Source organism: Chiloscyllium plagiosum, chromosome 1, assembly GCF_004010195.1.
Source record: "Chiloscyllium plagiosum isolate BGI_BamShark_2017 chromosome 1, ASM401019v2, whole genome shotgun sequence".
NCBI classification, from domain to species: Eukaryota; Metazoa; Chordata; class Chondrichthyes; order Orectolobiformes; family Hemiscylliidae; genus Chiloscyllium; species Chiloscyllium plagiosum.
The window spans coordinates 142,831,429-142,844,275 of record NC_057710.1 but is presented as its reverse complement, the minus strand read 5'-3'; the positions used below and the strand labels follow the sequence as shown (position 1 = coordinate 142,844,275).

General features: G+C 39.3%; 1 protein-coding gene across 2 annotated transcripts in view; it reads right to left on the bottom strand.

Annotated features, from left to right (window-relative positions):
• LOC122554085 overlaps positions 1–9,677 on the bottom strand; it is a 33,675-nt gene extending 23,998 nt beyond the window's left edge. Inside the window, exons 1-3 of one of the 2 annotated variants that reach the window (XM_043698549.1) lie at positions 8,913–9,677; positions 2,526–2,612; positions 2,027–2,260 (exon numbers count right to left, since the gene is read on the bottom strand). In XM_043698549.1, coding sequence (XP_043554484.1) covers positions 2,027–2,260; positions 2,526–2,612; positions 8,913–9,434 — 843 coding nt within the window. In that variant the 5' untranslated portion in view covers positions 9,435–9,677. The remainder of the gene's footprint in view (positions 1–2,026; positions 2,261–2,525; positions 2,613–8,912) is intronic. The other variant, XM_043698541.1, reaches the window with a different exon arrangement.
• Positions 9,678–12,847: the final 3,170 nt, after the last annotated feature.

Genomic DNA, 12,847 nt, shown 5'->3' with positions numbered 1-12,847 from the left:
CCAATGGCCCTCATGATTTTATAACCTTAAAAAGGTCAACCCTCAACTTCTTACACTCCAGTGAAAAAAGTCCCAGCCTATCCGAGCTACCCATATAACTCAAACCTTCCAATCCTGGCAATATCTCAATGAATTTTTTTTCAGAACCCCCTCCAATTTAATAATGTCCATCCAATAACTGGGCAACCAAAACTCCAAATGTGGCTCACCAATGTCCTGTACAACCTCTACTTGACATACCAGTTCCTATATTCTGTAGTCTAAAGCAACTAAGGCAAGCGTACTAAACTAAACGCCTTCTTCACTACCCTGCCTGCATGTCCTACAACTTTCGAAGGACAATGTACCTGAATCTCTAGGTTTCTCTATTTGATAACACCACCCAGGGCCATACCATTAACTGCATAGGTCCTGCCCTTGTTTGTTTTACCAAAATGCAATACCTCATATTTATCCAAATTAAACTATCTGCCATTCCTCAGCCCATTGGCCTAATTGATCAAAATCCCTTCCTAATCTTAGGTAACCTTCTTCACCGTCCAGTATACCATCAATTTTGGTGTCATCCACAAAATTACCAATCATACCTCCTAAATTCTCATCCAAATAGTTTAAATAAATTACAAACAAAAGTGGACCAATCCCTATGGAACATGACTGAACACAGTTATCCGATCCAAAAAACAATACTCCACTACCACTCTGTCCCCTACCGTCAAGTCAATTTTGTATCTAATTGGGAAGTTCTCCCTGAATCCCATGTGATCTGACTTTACTAATTAGTCTACCATGCAAAACCTTGTCAAAGGCTTTACTAAAGAACATGTAGACATCATCCACCACTCTGCCCTCAGTCATCCTTTTGGTTACACCCTCAAAAACTCAATTAAGTTTGTGAGACACGATTTCCCACACACAAAGGTCTTTGGTGACCTTTAAGCGGCAATTGGATAGGTACATGGATGGGTGCTTAAGCTAGGACAAATGTTTGGCACAACATCGTGGGCCGAAGGGCCTGTTCTGTGCTGTATTGTTCTATGTTCTATGTTCAAAGCCATATTGACTATCCCTAATCAGACCTTGCCTCTCTAAACGCATGTAAATCCTATCTCTCAGAATCCCCACTAACAACTTATCTACCACTAATGATAGACTCACAGGTCTACAGTTCCTAGGCTTCTCCTTACAGCCTTCCTTTCTGTCCCTCTTTTGTCCCAATCTTTTTCTGACTACACTTCAAATATTTCTGTTTTTATACAAGATGTTCAGAGTTGCTTTTATGTAAGCCATCAATCGAATTTCATAAGTGAGGTTTTAGAAGAAATCATTCACATTCAAGACCAGTGATAAGTCAGATTAACAGCTATGATAAACCTTCCAATTTTCCTAACTTAATGAACCAGGAGCAATCATTCCAACAAGCACGACTGTTCAATACATCAAATTGAGTGGAATGAACCAAGTCAGACACTTTCTTTTCTATGATTTGATATAGTCAAGAACCACAGTCTATAATGTTGCCACAGTTGCCATGCAGTGAGTGTGCTGAGAAAGGCCATGAACTTGTTGCAATAAGTCAACCCACATTAGCTAATTATGCCAGGAGGACTAACTAAAGCAAGTGTTGCTAAACGTGAGGATTTACTTAGTGATTGAAATTAATGACCGAACATCTAAACAAAACAAAACCTTATCCTTTTTTGGTGTAACTGAAACTTAGCAGCACTGTTTTTACTCAAACCAAATCCCATGATTTTCCCAACTCCATCTGTAACTTTCTTGTAATTCCCACTGACAAGTCAATAACATCAGCAGTTATTAAAAATACATCAGCTTTGCCAGATGTTTACCTCCCAAGTTTCCATATCTGTGTTTCAAAAGTGAATAGATATAATTTCTTATGAACAATTGGCTGCATACTGATTTTGTTACTGGATGAGTAGAGTAATTTAAAAATTAATCATGCAGAGACACGAGCCGCTAACCAATTATCAAATTCACACAATGAGCCAGTAAGATGACTTACCTTCAGAAAATTCACAGGGTTACATTCGTTTACTAATTTTTCACATTCCTTCAGGTACTCCTCAATTGTTTTCTTCTGTGTTCGTTTTCTTTCCAGTCGAGCTTTACGCTCACGCTCTTTCCACTCTTTCTTCTTCTCAATTTCATCTATCAACTGCCTTTTCTTCAATTCCACTTTCTCCAAAATCCTATCGATCTTAGTTATAATAATTTCTTTGTCATAGTCTAAAACGTACTAGATAAACAGATAAACATCAGCTTGTGCCAATCATTGGATTATAGTTTCTGCATAATATAGTAAAAATTGTAAAACATTTCACCACCAAGTATCCAACAGTCAATTCTGAAAAATTACTGAATTTCCACTGTGATTTTAGCATTTCACATTGAGATGAGCACTAGGGTTTGGTCCAATCTGTCTAACGATAAGGAAGAAATTAACCACTTGGACTATGGAACTTTAGGAGAAGAATATTCACTTAACAACCAACACTTCTTACCTCCAAATCTGATGGGTTGTCTGCAATTTCAACCTTTAGTCTGTTATTCAGCTGCCTCAGTTCTCTCAGGTTATTGAAGTATTCAAGCTGTGAAAAGTGCACATGCATGTTTCGGTTTTGCAGGTACAATATTAAAGTCATTTTCCAAACTTAAATTAGCTAGTAACAATATGAAAATTTTGTAATACTGCTCTTCCACTCGGTAGCACATCACATAGCAAACTGTACACTTATTGAGAATGTCATTGACTGGTACTATTATCTCTCGATTAAAGAAACTGTTACATTTAAAAAGCTCTTTTCACAACTAATGGACATCTCAAAGTGCTATACAGCTGATAAAGTCACTGTTACAATGCAGAAAACATGGAAGCAAAATTGCTCCCACAAATGTGATAATGGTCAGATTATCTACTTTTTTGATTACTGGATAACAATTGGCCAGAACAGCCGGGTAATTCACTGTTTTTCCTCCAAAATAGAACAAGATCATTTACATCCACCTCAACAGGATGATGGGGCCTTAGTTTAATGGCTCATTTGAAAGATAGCACTTCTGACACCCTCCGTACTACATTGAAATGTCTACCTTGATCTTGATGTTCAAGTCCTGGGTTGAAACGTCTACCCAGAACACTTTTATGACTCAGTGGCAAGAGTGCAATGAACTGAGCATAGCTGGTAAAGACTTCAATGTGTGAAGTACCAGGTGTTATCAACTGAACTTGGGTCAAGAGTGTGGTGCTTATGCCCGAAACTTCGATTCTCCTGCTCTTTGAATGGTGCCTGACCTGCTGTGCTTTTCCAGCACCACACTCTCGACTCTGATCTTCAGCATCTGCAGTCCTCTCTTTTCCTCTCAACTGAATTTGGGATGAGGATTAGACCATTTAGCCCCTTGAGTTATATAGATCATGACTATACTGCACCTTTACTCCATTTACTTACTTAGGTTGCATAAACCTTTATATTCAACAAAAATCTATTAACTTCAGATTTGAAGTTTTTAATTGACAATTTTTAAAAAAGTTTTTTTATAGATCGGAGAGAGTTCCAGATTTCCACTACCCTGTGGAAGATAACCAAGACCAGAGGAAAGTCAATTAAAGAAGTTAACATGTCTGTGAAGGTGCAAGACGAGGACATGGTTCTCAATGAATACTGTATATTCCACAAAAAAATTATTGAAAAGCAATAGAAATAGCACATATTGAGATACAAACAGAGAGGAAGCATAAGCGGAAAACCATCAGACCCAGATAAAATGTATCATCCAAGGTTAGTAAGGAATTCAAACTAACAGAGGCTACAAATAGCAGAGGCTCTGATCATAATTTTCCAATGCCCTCTGGTTACAACTACGGTCCCAGAAGAGTGGAACATAAATGTTTAAAAATTGATGAATGGCCAGTAATTAGTTGGGTGTCCAGTCAGTGGTGGGCATGTTACTGTAAAAGTTCTGAGAAAAAATGTAAATCATAGCTTAGAGAAGCACAATCTAAATTAGAACATTCAGCACAGATCTGCTGAGGGAAAGTTGTGGTCTGACTAGTTTGATTGAAATTTTTGAGTAAGCAACAGGAAGAGCTGATGAGGGTATTTTTAAAGTTGTGTACCTGGAATCTAGCAAGGCTTTTGACCAGGACTCGTGCAGTAAACTGATCATAAATACTTATCAATGAATGAAGACTTAAGTATAGGGGGTATTGATTAAAAAAAAAATCTGTAAATTACAGCAAAATTGATTGATAGGAAAATTGGAAAAAAACAAAAAACTGTACATAAAATGAATAGTTCTACCATTACATCCTTGCTCTTGTATTCAATAGCTTGCCCAATGCAGGAAAGAATCCAATACTTCTTCTTTATATGTATCTATTCTACTATTTCCAGAGACCTATGGACATACACTCCAAAGTCTCTTACTCCCGCTACTCCCCTCAGTACCCTTGCTTTGTTTGCATAACCTCCACAGATGCATAACCTTGTGCTTCTCTGGATCAAATTTCATTTGCCACTTTGCCAGCCACTCAATCAAACCATTGATATCATCTTGCATACAACAGCCATCCTCTTCACTATCAACTACCCAGCCAACTTGTGCATGGTTTGCAAATTCCCAATTGTGCCGTCTACAGTTAAGTCTAAATCATTAATATATATGACCAATAGCAAGGGAGCTAACACTGACCCTATAGAACACCTGTGGAAAACAATTTTCATTCACAAAAATAGCCATCAACCATTACCATTTAATAAACCAAAAAAACTGTGGATGCTGGAAATCTAAACAAAAACAGAAATTGATGACTATTCACCTTTGTTTCTATCGCCAAACCAATTTTGGATCCAACTGGTTACAATCCACTGTATCCTTTGCACTTTAATTTTTCTGATCAGACTGTCATGACAGACCTTATAAACTGCATTACTAAAACAGCTCTGATGAAGGGTCATCTAAACTCAAAACGTTAGCTTGCTTTCGCTCCATGGATACTGCCTGGTCTTCTGTGATCTCCAGCGTTTATTGTATCCACTGTAGTACCTTCAATTTTCCTTGTTACTTATTCAAAAAATTCAATAAAGTTAATGACATTGCCTAACTTACTGCAAAAAGATAATACTCACTACTCTGATCAATCTATGCCTTCCCAAGTAACACTTAATCCTTTCTCTCAATATTCGCCAATCATCAAAGTCAGACTGACCAGTCTACAATGATTTAGCTTATCTCTTGCACCTTTTTTGGATAGCGGTACACCGTGCACAGACTTCTAATTCTCTGGGAGCTCACTTATATCGAATTAGGTTTGGAAAATGACTCTCAGAGCATCTGCTATTTCTTCCCTGCTTTCCTTGAACAGCATAGGATACAACTCATCCAGCCCTGGCGATTTATCCACCTTCAAGCAGGTCGATCCTGCCAGTATTTCCCATCTGATTATGCTTATTTACTCCTTCACACACCTCCTCTTTAACTGGAATGTCTGCAGCAAACCCTCTTTCTTATGAAGACAGAGGGGAAAAAAAGAGACTCATTCAGAGGATGTGAGCAGCACTTACCATATACATCACTGAGAGGCCCAACCCTTTTCTTAGTAATCCTGTTACTCTTAATTTACTGAAAACACTTTTGGATTTTCCTTTATTTTCCAAGCCAAATTTTTAAAAATTATTCTCTCTTTGCTTTTCTAATTTTCTTTTTCACTTCATCCCTATACTTTCTATACTCTGAGTTTTCTGAAGTTTACTTTTTTAGAGGCTCTTTTTTTTGCTTCAGTTTAAATTGTTAGCTTCTGGATAACCAAGGTAATCTAGATTTGGTGCAATTACTCTCTCTCTTTGTGGGGTCACACCTACATTACATCTTTTGTATCTTGCTTTTAAACATGTCCCATTGATTTGTTATGTCCTCAAGTTGATGCAAACAGCATTCCCTATAAATTTATTTTGCACTTGTATGTTTAAAAATAAAATAATATCTAGAATGGCATAATTATGGAATTTCTTGATAAGTGGAAAATGTTTATTTGATGACTTCTGATTTGGACTTGAAACATTGCACTTGCTGCATTTAAAGACCTGTGGATTGTAGGAGAAAGGATATACTTCCACATGAGAACTAACGTTCAGTATACGAATACATGGAGAAAGTGGACTCTTTTTTAAAATTCCATCATGGGACAGCATTTATTTCCCAGAGGGACATTGCTGTGCGTCTGGAGTCATACATAGACCAGGTAAAGGTAGCAGTTTCCTTCCTTAAAGAACATTAGTGAACCAGATAGGTTTTTCCAACAATAGACAAAGCATTCATGGTCATCGTTTTTAACTCTTAATTCCTGTTTTATTTAAAAAGTGAATTCAGATTGCACCATCTGCCTTGAGGGAATTCAAACACAGGTCCCCAGAACATTACCTGGGTCTCTGGACTAACAGTCCAGTGACAATGCCTTTGGGCCATTGTAATATATGCTTAAAATATGGAAGCCTAAGTGGTCTCCAAATCAACTGATAAAGAACCTATTCGCAGCCCAATTCAATTTAATTTTCCTGGATCCCAGCACTCATTAGCCCTTCTCAGATTTGTCTGCAATAATTGCAGACAAGTCTGTCTGTTTCCAAGCCAGATCCAATATCAATTGCCTGGTGGTCATCTATAGAGCTTGCTTTGATATCATTCAGATCTCTTGCTCTCTTTGGTCAGTAAAAATAACAAGTAGTCTGACAAGTCAGCCTCCTTTAATCTGAATGAATCCTTGAAAAAAAATTCTAGGATTCAGATCTGTGCCTCAAAGTAGAATTAAGAATTTTTATAGATGAATCTTGTCTAAAATAGGGGGCCTTTGCATATTTTGGCTCCTCTTGCAAAGGCTTCAGGGGCAGTTGTGTCCACATTGTCAAGAGCATTTAGCTCTGCTACGAATGTAGACGCAAGCTGATTTGGTGTCTGACCAGTTTAAGACAGCATCTTTATCAATTTGGGTTCAGACAAGATTTACAAGGATGTTGCCAAGAGGATTTGAGTTAAAGGGAGAGGTTGAATAGGCTAGGGCTGTTTTCCCTGGAGCGTCGGATGCTGAGGGGTGACTTTATAGAGGTTTATAAAATCATGAGGGACATGGATAGGATAAATAGACAATGTCTTTTCCCTGGGATGGGGGCATCCATAACTAGACGGCCTAGGTTTAGGGTGAGAGGGGAAAGATATAAAAAGGACCTCAAGGGGCAACTTCTTCACGCAGAGGGTGGTGCATGTATGCAATGAGTTTCCAGAGGAAGTGGTGGAGGGTAGTACAATTGCAACATTTAAAAGGCAGCCGGATGGGTATATGAATAGGAAGGGTTTGGAGGGATATGGGCCGGGTGGTGTCAGGTGGGACTAGATTGGGTTGGGATATCTGGTCGGCATGGACAAGTTGGACCGAAGGGTCTGTTTCCATGCTGTACATCTCTATGACCTCTGAGGTCTATACATAGTAGCAGCAGAAGCCATTCATCCACACACTAATGGATGTGTGTGGAGCTTTCCAGCAGCTGTGTAGCTTAGAGAAAACATTGATGTAATCAGCCCATTTTTGCCAGATCATCTCTCAGCTTTGTGAAGGTTACCTATACTCTACTTTTACTCCTGTTCTAACTTTGTCCTCTTCCATAATGACGCTAAAGCTAACTATCATGATCATCACCTCCAAAATGGTCAACACTTCCACCTCATCATCTTGCCCGGCTCATTTCCTAAGACTAAATCTCGAACTGCTTCCTCTCTCATTGGACTGGTTACAAAGTTACAAAGACAGTAAAAAAAAAATTGTCCTCAGTGGTTTTCACACTATTCATATGTTAGTTCATATCTGGATAGTTTAAGACCCGAACAATTGTTGCCAAATTCTTTTGCACCTAAAAATTTACCTACACATTTGCTCCTTTAACTCCCTCCCACTGTTCTGGGGTCTATAGTAAACACCAATGAATGTGGATGATCCATTTTTGTTTCTGAGCTCAACTCATATATCCTCAGTCCAGATAAGGTCAAATATTCTGTACCTCCTTTAGTTGATTAATCTCCTCTCAGCTATGATTATTATTTTTTAAATAATAATACTACACCCAAATTGTTTTCACTCCTTTCTTTATCCTTGTTTCATAGCTCTATATCCAGAGCTGCCATACTTGAACCTCTTTAAGCAAGGTTTCATTTAGGTTTGGGAGGATATGGAAGTATTTCAGTTGTATAAAATTATGAGGGACACAGGTAGAGAGCATATAAGAACGCATATCTATTAGCAATTAAATCAACAGCCAGAAGTTTTAGATGTACAATAACAGGTGAAAGAAACATAGCAGCAGGAATAGACCCTTCAGCCCCTCAGGCCTGTTCGACCAAGGATTAGAGGAATGTGGAGGATGTGGAAGTCTCTGACTGAGAGAGTACCAAGGAAATAAACATGATTTGGAGATGCTGGTGTTGGACAGGGGTGTACAAAGTTAAAAATCATACAACAACAGGTTTATTTGGAAGCACTAGCTTTCAGAGCGCCGCTCCTTACTCCACAACCACCTGATGAAGGAGCAGTACTCCGAAAGCTAGTGCTTCCAATTAAACCAGTTGGACTATAACATGGTGTTGGGTGATTTTTAACAACCTTCATCAATTTTAAAAATACTTGTATGTCCAGGTGACATATCCTAATTTACAGGGCATGCACCAAGAGCTAAAATGTAGAATTTGAATGGCCACTTTTTCAACCGTAAACATCCACATGGTGGTCTAACTGCAATCTTAAGGTCCCACCTTGTTTTGGATAGCGCCATTCGAGGGAGGGAGATAAAGGCTAAGATAAGAGAAGCCGGGGGGGGGGTGTTCCCTTTCACCCAACCCCTTACCTTCTCCTCCTGGTAGATCATATCGACCAGGTTGACGGCGTGGAAGACCCCCCGGTGATCCTCGGAGACGCACTGGCCGCACGCCAGCTGCTTGCAGACCTTGCAGAAGAGCTGCAGCTTCCTGTGCGGGTGCCGCTGGCAGAGCTCGCGCTCGCCGCCGGGGGCCCGCGTGCCGCCCGCCATCGGCTCCAACGGCTCCGGCTCGCGCCCGCCTCCGCCTCCAACCGCCAGCTGCTGCTGCTGCTGCGAGCGGAAAAGTTTCACCACCTCGGCCAAGGTGGTGTTGCCCGGCATGTTGACGGCTCCCTCGGCGATGAAGTTGCTCTTCCTGCAGAGGGGACACTCCAGCTGACTGTTCTTCCAGATGTTGTTGCTGCTGCCGCCGTAGTCCAGGCCGTACGAGAAGGATTTGGTGACACACTCCAGGATGCATTTCTTGCAGAAATTGTGCGAGCAGACGGGCAGGGTGGTGGGGTTTTCAAACACCGACAGGCAAACCGCACAGGTCAGGCTGGCCTCCATTTGCAGCTTTCAAACAACAACAGACAGAGACAAAAAAAAAACCCAAGTCTCCTCCCACCCTCCCCCCGCCTCGTATCTCTCTCCCTCTCACATACTCTACCGGTCCGTCGTCCAGGCTTTCTTCTTCTCGCCTGACAAGAAGTGCTCACCCACTCGTCCAGGAATTGAAAGTAAAACTCCAGCCCCTGTTACAACACGTCGCCAGGAAGTCCTGCCTTCAACGTGTCCGCCTGTCACGCAGCATGTCACAAAGAAAATACAGGAAATGCATCTGCAAAGGTATAAAAAGCTTGGGCGGTGGGTGCCTTTGCTCAGCATTATTCGTCCATCAGTGTCATGTCTTGAGTGACTTTCTATAAACTCAACGCGCTGCAGTAAAAGCAACAAAATTTTAAAAAAAAAACAATGCGGATTCTGGAAATCTGAAATAAACAGAGAAAATCTTGCAAAAAAAAATTAGTAGGCCAGCCTGAGCTAGGGTGAATGGTTTCAGGTCTTTAGAACTGAGAAAAGTTAGATATGCTATTGAGCAAGTGAAAAGAAAAAGGCAAGGACAACAGTTGGAAGGGCAGGGTGAGAATAAATGACCTAGGGTGTCATTGATACAAAGACAAAGGCTGTGCTTATGTGTTAATATTTACATCATAACCCTTTTATATTTATTTTTCTGTTTTGTTTTTGTCCCCTTGTCTCTTTCGTGATCCATCTGGGTTTGGATAGTTGCTATTTTGCCACTCACCCCTCGTTGCAACACATCTTTTTGCTACTTTGTTTGTCCTATTATTGATTTTGGAGAGGGATGTGTGTGATTTGTGACCACAATTGCCTAATACAGGCAGTCAACAAATTGTAGCAATTTTCTGATGGTTGAGATTTGTTCAGAAGCAGCAGTCAAATACTTTAGACAAAACAGATGAACTGAGTGCACATATAGAATTGAATAAGATACAGGATGCTTCAGAATGACAGAAAATAAGGAAAAGATGGAGGGATGGCTCTTTTAGTTAATGTTGATATTAGCACAATAGAGAGGGATCACCAAAACTCAGTAAATAAGATGTGGAAACAGTTTGATGGAAAAAAAATGATAAAGACCGGAGTCGCTTTTAAGAATAGATGTATAAGCCTCCTAACAGTAACTACACAGTAATGTGGTCCATGAACAAAGAAATTACACCAACTAAGACAGCAGACTATACTAGATCTGGTTTGACCAACAAGATCATATTGATTACTGACCTCATAGTGAAAATGCTTGGATTGCACTAATCATGAAATGAAATAATTACTCAGGCGCAGGTGAAGAGAAAAATCCAAGGTGGGTGAGTCTAAGATTACTTTTTTGAATTTAAACAAGAATAATTATAAAGAATGAAAGCTGAGTTAGCAAAAGTGAACTAGCAGTCTAGGTTAAGGATAAGGTTAATAGAGATGCAGTGGTAAACATTTAGAGGATTATTCCAGAAAGTGCAGGATTGAAATATTTCAACAAATTTGAAAAATTCTAAAGGATGTACCTGCCATCTGTGGTTAACCAACATTGTCAAAGATTAGTATCAGCCTCAAAACTAAGATATATAACTACAAAATGGGCTGGCAAGTATGAAGATTCGACACAATATAAAGAAAAAGAAAGAATTACCAAAAGATGAATAAGGAAGGACAAATTAGAGTATGAGAGAAATTTAGCAAAAATATGTAGACAAATACAAAAAGGTTCTTTAGGTATTTAAAAAAAAGAGTTAACAAAGTAAGCTAGAGTTCTGAAGGGTCACTGGACCCAAAGTGTTACCTCTACTTTCTCTCCACAGATGGTGCCAGACCTGCTGAGATTTCCCAGCAATTTCTGTTTTTGTTTCTGTTGTCCAGCATTTGCTGTTTGTTTTGTGTCTAGTAAGTTAATTGATTTCCAAGTTAGTTAGTTGTTATTTTCCAAACCTCCTTTCATTCAGAAATAGCTCCATTATATTGAAAGAAAGAAAATGTGGCAGAGGAGAGAGAAAGAAAACTACAGGCCTGTTAGCTTAATATCTGTAGTAAGGATAATATTGGAAGCTATTAGTAGAGATGTGATAGCGAGGCAGTTGGATAAAATCAAGATAATTGGATGTAGTCAGTATAGTTTTATAAGAGGGAAACCATGTTTAAACAATCTATTGGAGTTCTTTGAGGAGATTGAACATGTGAATAAAAGGGAATTGTTTGATGTACAACACTTAGATTTCCAGAAGGCTTTTGATCAAGTGCCACACCAAAGTTATTTTGGAAAATAAAAGCTCATGTTGTAGTGGGAACTTATTGGCGTGGTTAGGAAATTGGTTGGTTAACAGGCTGCAAAGAGTAGGCTCAAAGGGTCTTTTTTAGTTTGACAAAATGTAGTGTTAGATCTTTAATAGGACCTCAATTGTTTCCAACTTACTTCCATACTTGCAGCTAAGTAATTTATGTAAGTTGCCAAATTTGCTGATGACAGAAAGATTGGTAGAAAAGTAAGTTGTGAAGGGGATATAAGGAGGTTACAAAAAGATACTGATAGGTTATGTAAGTGGCAAAAATTTAACAAATAAAGTATGACGTGACAAATAAAGTATAATGTGGGAAAATGTGAAATTGTCTATTTTGGTCAGAAGAATAAAAATGAAATTATTAGCTAAATGGTGAGAGGTTGCAGAGGGATCTGAATGTCCTCAAGGATGAGTTCCAAAACGTTAGTGTGCAGCTGCAACAAGCTCATAGAATGATAACATTTATTACAAGGGGAAACTGAATACAAAGTAGAAGGTTTCCCTTCAGTTATATCAGGGTCTGGTGTTGTGGAAATTAAATCGACTTGACTCAAATGCTAACAAGAGCATAGAAAAAGTTTATTTTAGACCTTTGCAAAGGGACCCGATGCATTGGCACGACGCCTCATGTAAGGGGCGCCTGATAGCTTTCCCATATTTCCTTTATATTATAATTCGCTTCTTCTTATCAACACCTCATGGTCAGGGGTCTGGAACATTCGAGTTCCTTTCCAGATATGGAGTTGTTTTTCTCATTCCTTGACTGTTGATATGGTAGTTTAATTGGCCTTGTAAGTCTGCTGTTAGGTTGGTTTAACTGGCCTTGTAAGTCTGCTGTTCGGTCGGTTTGCCTTTACATTTTTTCTGTCTATCTGTAATACTTGCCCGTAGTTTCAGTTAGGCCCATATTTCTTTGTTTTCCCAGTAAATGTTAATTTTCCATTACATTTCCTCCCTTTTTGTCATTTTATGACAACAAGGACAAAAACAAACATACAGAGCCAGATAGCTATACATCAAACCGCTTAGGGAGCACCACGCCTTTCCTCAGACACCACCTACCTGTAACACAGCTTTCTGGTGGTATCATCACTTGCTCTGATGTACCCTGTACATAGCCCATTTTTC